Source organism: Cricetulus griseus, chromosome 3 (assembly GCF_003668045.3).
Source record: "Cricetulus griseus strain 17A/GY chromosome 3, alternate assembly CriGri-PICRH-1.0, whole genome shotgun sequence".
NCBI classification, from domain to species: Eukaryota; Metazoa; Chordata; class Mammalia; order Rodentia; family Cricetidae; genus Cricetulus; species Cricetulus griseus.
Genome location: NC_048596.1, coordinates 44,759,601 through 44,772,518, shown reverse-complemented (window position 1 = coordinate 44,772,518; position 12,918 = coordinate 44,759,601). Strand labels below are relative to the sequence as shown.

At 39.3% G+C, this 12,918-nt stretch overlaps 1 protein-coding gene across 1 annotated transcript in view; it reads left to right on the top strand.

The window, feature by feature from the left end:
• Window positions 1-12,918, top strand: part of Gnaq (guanine nucleotide binding protein, alpha q polypeptide) — a 239,918-nt gene that overhangs the window by 176,021 nt on the left and 50,979 nt on the right. The window contains exon 3 of the mRNA NM_001244052.1: window positions 3,565-3,719. Within this exon, the coding sequence (NP_001230981.1) occupies window positions 3,565-3,719 (155 nt within the window). The remainder of the gene's footprint in view (window positions 1-3,564; window positions 3,720-12,918) is intronic.

Below are 12,918 nucleotides of genomic sequence, written 5' to 3'. Positions count from 1 at the left end.
AGACTGAAGCTCTCTTGAGCGATCAACAAATCATTCCAGCATTAACTGTGAGACTTTTTTATTTAATCTGAACACTTGCCTTCAGTGGGCAGAGTGAGACCTACTGTGGTCAGTCTTCAGCTCCACTTTCCCTCTGCAGACACAACCAGAGAAATGTCAACACGTAAGATTTACCTTAATTACATTGGTACATCTTGTGGTTTCTCTGTGGTCTTCTCTAGAATTCTGCCAGAGGTTCTGAAAGTAGCTAACTGCTTCTCATAGTGTGCTTCTCAAACTTGCTTGCTAAGAATCTGAAAGCCTGAATACATGCTTAAACGTTTATTTCCATTCAATGTGCTCGATTCTATCTTCAAATGACGAGACTGGATTTTACATTTTGTTTACATGATTAATGAATTTACTCACTTTGATTTTGTTCAAAATAGAAAAGTGAACTCTAACATTGTTATATTATTTAGAAGCGACTTCTTTCCTGCCCATAATAGCCTTTTAAAATTAATAATTGCTTAATTTAGCATCATTACTTAGATTTTTTTCTTACTACTTTTTCACATTTGACATTGGGCAAATAGAATACAGTTTCTAATTTATCTTCCTACTCTAACATACTAAATATACTTCTATGTCAAGAATATTTTTTCAAAAATAATGATTGAATTGACAATGGGACATTTATATTAACAATTTTTAATTTTGTGCATATTTTGTAAAATGCCATTATACTTTTAAACAACTTAGAGAACTTCAGTTCAAACTTCTACATAAATGCAATTTATACTTGATTATATTTGAATCATTTTTCCAAAGCAGCAAGGATAGAATTCTGAGCTTGGGAGGTAATAAATGTGTCTTATAAATTGTATTCTGCATGAAGGCTGCATGATGATTAGTGTGTGTTTGGAGGTGATGTTCTTTTGTAGATATTGCAGTGACTTCTGAGTTGTGGATTCACAGTGGTGACAAATCTCAGGGCTTTCCAGATAGAGGGTTGTTTGAGTGAATCTGTTTTTGCACTTGAAAGAAGGAGATATATTTTTCTCCATTGACCTTTTGCTCACATTCCTCCTCAGATACTACATGCTTCATCTTCTCCATCGAGTAATAGACTCTCTTCTCTTTGCCTCATTGGCCTCTCAGTTCATGTTGCATTTCTTTGCTCATGTACAGACTTCATTAGATTGTTGATTAAAATAGTAAATCCTTGTTTTCCTGAAAGCTGTATTCAATGAGGGACAGTGCTGGGGTTGGGGAGATTGCTCAATAAATGAAAGCACTTGCTGCTCTTGCAGAGGACCCACACAGTGGCTCCCAGCTGCCTGTAACTGCAGTGTCAGGGGATGCAACACCCTCTTCTAGCCTCTGTGAGCAACAGGCATGCATGTTATGCAGTTGACATACATGTGGTTAAAACACCCATACACATAATATAAAATAAATGTAATATTTCTTTTAAAAAGGGACAGTATCATAATCCCTTTTTGTTTATGTATTATGGTATATTTACAGTCGTTCTGTTCATCTATAGAGGAGATCTTTGTTGACTTGATCCAATTGTCTCACCTTATGGACAAGGAAAATTAATTTTAAATACGCAAAAGTAGTTTCTGCTGCAGGTAGAAGTGGTTGTGTGGCTAAAGCCAGAAGTTAGCTCTTTTGATTTGTAGCACTGTTTATTTCCATTCTTCTTTCATCCTTGTGTTCATCCAATGGGCAAGTGTTTATTGAGCTTCTACTAAGTATCAGCAGCACTCTAGCAAACTGTGATACTACAAAGCTAAGCCTGTCTTTGAACTTTTATGTTATGGGGAAAAGATACTAACGCTCCTCCACTAACTGTGCTACACTCTAATTCTGAGAAAGTGGGTAAAGATGGAAGATTGCCTTGAAACTATGGCTTGTAGGTACTCACATTACATTTATGTATACTTTTAAATGCATTTAAATATTTACTGTGCATTCATTCTGTGTTGAGCCCCAGAGAAATGTGAACTTTATGGTCATAGCTCCTTTCATCACTGTGTAATCTACAAGTGGGATAAGTGAAGATACAATAACCAGCAAATAGCAAAATGTTGAAGGTCCATGGATCAAACTACACAAAAATCACATGTGTTTTTGGAGAGGAAAATCATAATGGCCATCCTCGTAAGTGGTGACATATGGCACAGCCCCTGAGCAGAACCTCTTTTTAAAAGGTTTAGAAATGAATAAGAAAGGCCTTCTAGATATGAAGATGGACCTCAGAAAGAACTATGATGAGATAGGCTCCACCTGTGGTAGGACTCAGGTGCAGGAACCCAGTCTGGCAAGGGTGCTGGTAGTTAACAAGGCAGATTGCCTAAACTGGGACTGATACAGACAGTGAAACTTCCGGGATTTGTTTCCATAGTTGAAAGAAAGACTGGAGCAAGACTTTTCAGTGACTAGATCAATTTTCTTGATCAGAGCATAACTAATAACAAAGGGGATTTTGGTATCAAATACATTGAACTTCCTAAAACCTTAAGTCAAAATTAGTTGTTATTGTTATTGAAAACAGGCCCTTCCTGCTTGAAGACTAAGATCCAGACAGGCCACAACATGGATTGCATTTACTAACATTGTTTATTCTTCATACTATTTGAAAGGAATAATTGGCCATGATATAATCATGACAGCCATTCACTAACTTTGTTTAGATTTTTTTTAATACAAAATCAGAATTGTTTCAATAGCTATCAGCCATCTGCCTCCAATTACCAAATTAGCTATATTAGTGTGTTTGTATATTTGTTATGTATATCTAATTTGCATATAGTCATATTTGGTGAAGCCTAATTTGATTAGTGTTATTAAATAATAGTGTTTTCTGACTACTTTGAAGATAAATGAAATTTTATTGATAAAATGTAAAACATTGTTATTTTAATATTGTCAACAATTTAAATATCTTTGGGTTTTTCTTGCTAAGTGTACTATAATGAAAATAGCAAAGCTCTATTTGATTGCTAAAATATGCAATGGTTTCCTCAACTTGATAATAAAGAGATGGCAGATACAAATATTTTGGAACATGAGGTATGTCAGACTAGAAGAAGAAGAATTACCGGAGTTAAATCATTAAACTGTTCTCTTGGTGGTGGGTGTGGCCCATCTGAAAGTGAACTATCAAGGACAACTTGTAGTTGAGGACTCCGAGCTTCTGTTGATGGAGATCCTAAGGGGTTGAGGGCGAGTGTGTGAGTATAACAAGTTGTCGGGGTAGAGGGTATAGTAAAGAGTTGTGATAGCCAGTTAGCACACTGGTCTGCCTCTACAGCAGGGCATCCCTGCTGTCATGGTGAAAGAGCTTTGCACCTGTTCCTTCTAATAGCTTTAGCTTCATCCTCTAGAGAGGATGATTTTGGGCTAGGTTCTCACTAAGAAAAACCAACAAAAATGAAGACATGTTATTATGAACCATTTTTAAAACCAGTTTATTAAGATATCACTTGGATTGTGTATAATATAAAGTGTGAATCAAAGACTTGGTAAAGCAATGTTCAGAGTATTCAAACAGTTGCCTTTCCCCCCTCTAAACAGGCTCATGCACAATTAGTCCGAGAGGTTGATGTGGAGAAGGTGTCTGCTTTTGAGAATCCATATGTAGATGCAATAAAGAGCTTGTGGAATGACCCTGGAATTCAGGAGTGCTATGACAGACGACGAGAGTATCAGTTATCCGACTCTACCAAATAGTGAGTATCTGCACTGCAGGCCCTGAGAAACTGCTTGCTGCTCTGTGATATTTGTAACAATGTAGTCTGTGCTGTGCATATATTAATCAAGCCTAGGTGGTGTGTGTGTGTGTGTGTGTGTGTGTGTAATTCGTAAGTGTAGATTCAGTCATAAGGTACTGAGGTCATAAGGTGGAGAATATTTTCTGGTTTTTGGAGACAAGTCTCATGTAGCCAGGGTTGGCTTTGAATTCCCAGTACTCCTATCTTCAACTTTGGAGTACTGTGATTACAGGAATGTAGCACTGTGCCAATTATGTATTTTAAGGCTCAGACCTAGGACTTCATGCATGGTAGGCAAATATTCTACCACCTTAGCTATGCCCAAATTTCTTTTACTGTGTTTTACTTGAAAACAAAAGTGATCTGATTTTCATCACCCCATTTTCTTCCTCAAACTGCAAGCCAGTGATCCACAAATCTATGCACCATTGTGTCTTTATTAGATTTTTTTTTTCCAACTTGGCACAAGCATGGAAACTTCAACTGAGAAAATGCCTCCATTAATTTGGCCTGTAGGTAAGTCTGTGAGGCATTTTCTTAATTGATGACTGATGTGGGAGGGCCGGTCCCCTGGATGGTGGTCCTGGGTGCTATAAGAAAGCAGGGTAAGCAAGCCTTGGAGAGCAAGCCATTAAGAAGTGTTCCTCCATGGCCTTGCTTCACTTCCTGCCCCCAATTCCCTGCCCTGCTTGAATTTCTACCGTTTAGTGAGGGATGTTTAGTTACCTGGATGTGTAAGATGAATTAAACCCTTTCCCTCCCAAGTTGCATTTGGCCATGGTCTTTATTACAGCAGTAGAAAACAAATGAAGACACATTTGCGACTTGAAACCTTGCAACATTTTTTTTTATAAAAATTCTGATCTTAGCCTTGGGCATGGATTAGAAATTGCAAAAAAATGTGTTTGGTTATGACTTCCCAAAACATAAGACTCCCTAACTTCTAATTCTCAGACCCTTATCTGCTTTCAAGGAACCATTATTGACAGATGAGTTTTCTTTTGCAAGAAAACTGTGAGTTTTAATTTTGCATGCATACCTGATTTATTGTGTGAGCTGTCAGTTAGTTTCATGTGTCCTGGGAAAGATTTGCATCCAAAACAGATCTGTTAATTCTATATCTTCAGATGTACACAACAGAAATGAAGTTCAGCATGAGATTAATATAAAATCATTGTAGCTACCGATCTGGGAAATAAAGTTGGTTGTTGTTGTTGTTGATTTTTTTTAGTTCTCTAGGCAATTTCTGTCTACATTAATTAGGTAAATCTTCCATTCCCCTTCTTACTTTGGTTCTGGTTAGACACAAGACAGGATGGGAAATATCCCACAGCCTTGAGCCAGTCCCTATTATAGAGTGACAGTGCCTAAGAGTAAGCATCAGAACAAAATGAGGGGCCCTGAGTGGCTGATTGATGTCCCACAGGACTGCTCGGAGGCCCAGGGGTTATGCATTCTTTTTACAGTGAAGTTGCATTTCTGCCTTTCCAGGCATTTGCATAAGATAAATTATGGTTCAAATCATAGAAATGTTGCATGAATGAATTACTTTTGTATCATCTGGTAGTTTGAATCATGTCATTCTAGACTGACAGCAGCATTCCGTCTATCCTGTTTCACAAGCACTCCAGTGTGCGCAGTCATCTGGCGTATGCTGTCACTGTCTGTCCTTTCCTCCTGACCCTCCTTCCACATCACCATTCAGGCTCTGGACCCTTCCACCTGCCCTGCCCACCTCCTTTCCCTCCTCTTCATTTCCTCTGTGTAAGTTTCTGTGAGTAGAGTACATAGATAGGAAACCTGCATTTGTCTCTTGTCTATTCCCAATGCTGCCTCCTCTACCTTTGACCAGCTGTCTGTCTTTTACTTCCTGCCTCCTCTGTCCTTCTGTTTCCTTTGCCATTTCAGATTCCATCCATCTCCCTGTTGCTGCTGTGTTAATCCACCCTCCCCTGTTCCTGCTCGTCATGTTTCATCCTCCTGTTGTTTACCCCTCCACCCTCATTGTGATTCTCGAGTCTCCCTGAACTCCCTCTGCCTTTCATTTTGCTAACAAGATCCTGTCTCTAAGTGATGCTCCATGATTCCTCCCTTCCCTCCTCTCTCCCTTTTCTAGTACTGAGACTGAACCTAGAACCTTCTGCATATGCAGCAAGCACTCTACCACGAAGCCCAAGCCAACCTCTGTTTATGCTTATTTTATGTATTATCTCTTCCCTTTTCTATCTCTTTTATTCTTTACTCATTATCTATAATTATGATTCTGCCTATAGAGAGGCCTTGCTATCAGGAAGTCAAAACTCCAATATCTGATACTTAGGTATCCACCAGGGTCATGGCTGTCCATAAAGAACCTAGTTTGTCCCCTGCAGTGGGGAAGGGGGGTTGACCACCGAAATTTTTCTTTTGCATGGAACTGTTGACTTAACATAGAAATTCTCTTGAGACAGCCTCTGCCATCTCTCATGACATTCTCCCAGTGAGATTTGTGGATTTTGAGATGTGTACCCATTACTTAATGGTGAATTTTGCATATTACTGTAATGTTTATTGTAAACTGAGTGTTGTCCTGAGCATTTTTCCACCTCAGTAAGCCACCACCTTACAATTCTGCCAGCATAAACCGAGTCCAGCACAGAAATATACCTGCTGGTTGGACAAAGCTGATATTGATGTGGGGCCCCCGGCACAAGCTGATTTAAGTCCCCCAACTGATTGACCTTTATGTGTTCCTACGTTGCTGTACTGGGGTTGGGATAAGTTGATTTCCTAAATTGCATGTATGTGAGTGCATATACATACATATATTAGATGGGTTTTTTGCTGAAATAATACAGAAATTATACAGAAATTATATACAGAAATTATAACATCTTGTATACCCTTAGACATTTCATTTGTGTATCTTTGTAAGAAAAAGACATTTTGCTATATAGTTAATAACGGCACATAAATTATACCTAAGTTTATGTTCAGATTCCTCGGGTTCTGCTAAAATGTCATTTAGGTGTAGCTAATTTTAGCAATACACATTGCATCTATCTGGTAGCTGCGTCTCCTAAGGCTCTTCTACCCTACCTGTTTTACATCTCACAGGCATTCTGAAAGAGTGTCCTTGGTTTCCTGATTGATTCTTTGTACAATTGCTTATAAATAATCCCAGTAGGATCTGTTAAATGGTCATAGTGGTAGTAGTAATAGTTTATTGTTATTGTCGAGGCAGGCTCTGGCTGGCCTGGAACTTCCTATGTAGATCAGGCTGGCCTCTAGCTCATAGAGCTCTTCCTGTCTCTGCCTCTTGGTATTAAAGTCATCTGCTACCATGCCCAGCCTACTTACTGCGTTTGTTACTTGCTCTGTGTTGGCCTTCTTTTCTGAGGTAGATTTTCTACTCAGCTGGTGCTTTTGGTTACCATGAAATATATTTCCTACTGTAAAGCTGTGTGTCCTCATCTTTTATGTAAAACCAGTAATTTGCCTCGTGTACTCAATAAGATGGTAACTATGTCATTTATCATCCAAACCAGGATACCTTGAGAAGGAATGAGTAGCTGCTGTACTGAACAAGCAAATTTAGACTGTTGTCTTAAGGGTAGGTAGGCATGTGGTTGCCAGAAGTTAAATGAAACCTAAGGAGGTTAGTTGCTTTCCTATTTCTGTGGAAGTCTCTTTTTAAGGAGAGCACAACCAAGTGACTTTCTTCTAGGTATTGTAAGATTATTGCTAGACAGTTTGAGAGCAGCTGGGTGACCTGTGTGTTCAGGACACTTTACCATTTTTTTTTTTTTTTTAAGCCAGGTAGTCCTCCCAACAGAGATAACCACATTTCCCTTTTCTTTGGTATATGTTTTTGCTGAATCTCGCCTTCTTTTCCTTCAAATGGGTCTTCCCTTTTGTCTTTGTATTGGCAGTACTTCTGTTAAAAGTTTGTCAATCTCAGATTTCTAACTGTGTGAGAATCAAGATCTGTCAGAAACATTTGCTTTGCTGCTAAGACTTAACCACTCCCCCCACCCCATTCCCACCCCCAAGAATACTGCTGGTTATGAGACTCCATGCAAGCCTCGTGCCAAGAATCCTGGAAGCAGAGGCCAAGCATGACTCTTCTTTTTTCCTATCTGATGAACTCACGTTCACCCTTGAAGACTTAATTAAGAGTCACCCTTTTCTGAATGCCTGACCCAGTCACCTGTCTTAGCACTTTGTACATATTTCTGTGTTTCTCAGAATACTCCCCTCTATTTTCAGTACCTTACAGTGAGTGCTTCTATTAGGCCATTACAACTATTGCTCCATGAAAGTACAGAAGGGTAATGTTTATTTTCAACGACTTTAATGCAACACTCTATTTGTCTTTGGCAGTTACTGCTGGACTTGGAAATTTAAGGGCTGAAGACATATAAGCCTTTTTTCCTTATTGTTTTTAAAGGTCCGAGATCTCAAAGGTTCTGGTCAAAACAACAATAGGTACTGTTTAGTAGACACTTAGTCCTTCACATTCTGTGCTTAGTCATTTCATGTATCATTCCTTACAACACCTAAAGCCTCAAACAGTGGAATCAGAGGTATTTCTTATCGTCTCCTTATAAAGGAAAAACTGAGGTCTCTGGAAGACCAAGAATCCTGCTCAGGGTCAAACTGAAATAAATGGGAGTTGAATCAGATTTGCTTGTTCCAGAGCCTAAGCAGTTAGCCACTATGAAATGTGGCTTCACAGTGGGTAGATGGAAAGATGGTTAGAAGACAGATAGGTATTTGACAGTTGTTAGACATGTGCATACTTCATACCCTACTAGATAAATATCTTTGATTGGGTGTTTTATAAATCACTTGGTGTGATACATATTATAGATATTTATTGGTGATGTCTCCAAGTTGCTTCACATTATAAGGTTAAAAGGGAATAAATGGGGCATCCTTACTAGAAAACAAACCCATAGGATTTAGGTCATTATCATTAAAACTTAGTTGTATTTCACCAATTGAGCATATCTGTTCCTGCTAACACAGACTAAGTCTAAGTACAGATAATTCATACATATTTGTATAAATGTTAGTGTACAGTTTTGGGAAATTATTTGTTGTTGTTAATTTGTTTTATTTTTTTTGTTTGTTGAGATAGAGTTTCTCTGTGTAGCCCTGGTTGTCCCAGAACTCATTTTGTAGACCAGGCCAGCCTCAAGCTCAGATATCTGCCTCCTGAGTGCTGGGATTAAAGTTCTGCACCACCATGCCTGGCTTAGTCCACTCTCTTACCCTCCCCCACACTTCATCTTCTATTCCACCCAATCACTTTTTACAGGAGCTGATTAAGGACATTATAAAGCTGATTTATACCTACTTGTTATATAATCAGTTATGCCTCAATGGACAAATAGCCATGGGAGAAATGAAGAGATGAGAAATTTCAGGAAATGGATAAACACTTTGGATAAATTTGCAAGTGGCCTTAATTTGGTGCATTCTTCAATTCTATAGAATGAGCCAGTTAAAAGCACTCTTAAGATTCTGAAGAATTTTGTAGATTATTTTACTAACTTTTTCATTATTGATTAAAAAAACAAAAACCCTGAAGGCTCTGAGTATCTTTAGAAAAAGAACACAATAAGCAGATGGCTTTATGTTTTCTTTTTTTCTGGGGTTCACCACCTGCTTTAATAGACTGAGATATCAGGTCAAATGAGTTCACTGCCTACAGTACCAGAAATTTCCTGACACTAGCCACAGAACACAAATCTCAGTCACATTGAAGTATAGTGAAAAAAGTCCTCATGCTGCAGTCTTAGGCTGAAGACTACTATATCTGGGTTTGCCTTAATCTTACTTTACTAAAGTCCCCTCCAGGGAAGTCAGACAACTTTTAAAGTTTCCATTTAGTCTAGAGCAGTAAGTACATGAAGAAGTTGGCCCTTTAGCACACATCAACACAAGAATTCACTTTGATTATGACCCTGAATTGACATATCTTATATTATTACATTGATTTTAAAATGCAAAAGGAATTTCAGAATTAGGACATCCTGTCCATCTGATTTAGAGATAAATTCTTAAGAAGGGATCCCTGGCTAAGAAGTTACTGAGTAATAATTTGAACACTCCATACCTCTGGGGTATGGTGTGGCTCTTCTGGCCATCCCACCCCCCTCCCCCACTCCTGAAGGAAGGAAACAGCAAGGTATGATAAGACTCTTGGGCAATAGTCCATGTAGTTCCCTCTGTTGCTCATCACTTCTGAAACTTGAAGTAATGAGTAAAGCCTCACTCTCCCCAGGTATAGTGCGTGGTATTTAATGCTTCAGTCAACTTCTAAATTTTGAGTATTTTTGATTCCATTACACTAGACTGCCTTTACTGAGAAATAGCCTACGAAGTCAAACAAAATTTAGTACCGTCAAATTAACATGTGTGATTTACTGTGTGTGTTTTTTCATTTCAGGCTTTGTGAACCATATGGTCATTGTCTCACTGCTAGGTGCAGATGCAGCTGTAGACAATGGATAAATTTGTGTGAGAGTAAATTCTTTTTTTTTTTTTTTTTTTTTTTTTTTTTTAGACAGGGTTTCTCCGTGGCTTTGGAACCTGTCCTAGAACTAGACCAGCCTTGTAGACCAGGCTGGTCTCAAACTCACAGAGATCCACCTGCCTCTGCCTACTGAGTGCTGGGATTAAAGGCCTGCACCACTAACGCCCAGCAAGAGTAAATTCTTAAATCTGCTATCTTAGTTCAGAATGAAATATTGATTGTGAATATATTTGTTCTTTCTTAAAGAGTAATGATAACAAGGCCTGGGAGATAGCTCCATCAATAAAGTACTTACATCACAAGTTTGAGAACCTGTGTTTGAACCTCAGAACCATGTAAAAAGCGCCCAGGCATGGTGGGTTTCCCTGGCAATCTCCATGCTGGTTGGCTGGAGACAGGTGGGTCTCCATGGCTCACTAATCAGGCAGCCCAGCCTAATCAGGAGCTCCAGACCAAGGAGAGACCCGGTGTCAAAAACAAGATGGGGCTGACAAGATGGCTCAACTGATGAAGGTACTTGTCACCAAGACCTTTGATCCATTTGGGGGTTCAACATGGTTGAAGGAAAGAACTGAATCCTGCAATTTGTCCTCTGATCTCCACATGAACTCCATGTGCACAAACACGCATATGCATCAATGAATGAATGAATAAGTAAAATGTAAAAACGCCAATTGAAAATAAGTTAACAAGGTGAATGGTATCTTGTGAACATGCCTATCTTAGTTTCTTCTGTTGCTATGACCAAATCACTATACAAATGCAACTGAGGGTGGAAATGATTCCATTTGCAATTCTAGGTTAAAGTCCATCAGAGCAGGGGAGTTACAGTGGCAGGAGCTTGAAGCTGCTGGTCATAACATGTCCACAGTCAAGAGCAGAGAGAGAATAAATAGATGCAAGCCTGCTGCTCAGCTAGATTTCTCTACTTTTATGTAGTCCAGGGTCCAGATCCAGGGAATGACACCTCTCCCTTTTAGGCTGGATCTTATCAACCATGTCAATCAAGCAGTCTAGACTCCTCCACAGACATTCCCACAGGCCATCCTGATCTAGACGATTCTTAAATACAGATTCTCTCCCCCAAGTGAATCTAGTGTGCACCAAGGTGACCAAACCATCAAAACAACCAGTTGACTTCTGGCCTCTGAATGAATGCCTATGTGTCCTTACTGCTAACATAGGTATCATTTTTTTCTACTTGAATGACATACTTACTTGTACATCTTTCTATCTTTCCCAGGAGTGAAAGAAATATGACCAACAAATAGAACCTCTGTGTTGTCTGATTTTCAGAGTCTTTTTCAGTTTTAGAACACATGAAGCTCATAGGGGTGAAATAAAACTCAGATATACTTAGCCAGTCTCTAGCCTTTGGGTTAGCTAATTCTTAAATAGTTGCATCTCCTCATTGTCTCCTCCACAGACTTTACTCAGAAAGATGGTGTCCTTAGCTAAAATCTTAGTGTTGTCACTGTACAATGGGGATGAGCAGACTTTAGGAAAATTCAGCCTACTTTCTATTTTTATGAAGTTTGATTGGAGCTTAGCTGTACATATTCATCTATGAATGTCTGTAGCTTCTTTGGCACCCAGTGGCAGGATCAGATCATTAAAATAGTTACCATATGGATCATAAAGCCTGAAATGCTCACACATCCGCACATAGTTTAGAATTCCTCCTTTAGAACACTGAATGTTGATAGACCGCTAGCACAATGCTTCTACCATTCAGATGGAATCCTGCTGAAGACTGGTGTTCTAAATTAACTCCAAAATAAGTTCTAGAGAGTTGAGAAAAATGTTCGCTTTTGTTCTTCAGTTTCCACCAGAAACATTGCATGGCACCCTGAGGCCTGATAGGAGTGAGTCACAGAGCTCTGGATTGATCACCCCACCCCCACCCCTGGCAATGCCTGTACCAGCCACACAGAGCATCTAGTACTAAAGATGATGTAAATGGCCAGAAATGTTCAGTAGTTTCTTTGGCCTCTGAGAAGAACTGTTTTCTGACCCATCTTTGGGTCTGATGCTTGACTCAAGGTCGCTAAGAAGACTGAAATTGGGTTAATATTCAGTAGGACAGATGGGGTTTTGTAAGGGACCAGATAAAGCATATCCTGCTGTCTTTAAGGGACCCTCAAAGTCTTTGAGCCTCCTTCCTTTTTGGCTCACTGCCTATCAAGCAACCTTTGAGCCTGACTGGCTGACCCTGACACTCTTAGTAATCATCACTGTATCCTTTCCATGTAAAACAGTAAGTTGGAAGGCTGGTGAACTTCCTCAATGGCTAACAGCTCTCTACCGAGAACCCAGGTTCAGTTCCCCATACAGTGACTCACAACAGTATGTAACACCAGTTCCTGGGGATCCATTACCCCCTTCTGGCCTCTACAGATATGTGGTGCCCATGTATATGTACAGGCAAAGCAGTTCTACACATTAAGTGAATAATAGGTTGAATATTGTCTTATGGTATGTTAAGTCAAATTAGGTTGACCCATCAGTCTCCAGACATGATCATGGTATTGGAATATCAGTGTCTGGTGTTACAGGACAAACCCCTAAGTTAAAATACCTTAGGAAACTTGCTTCTGTTTATAGATAACTGTGATCAGTGGAACTTCTCATAGG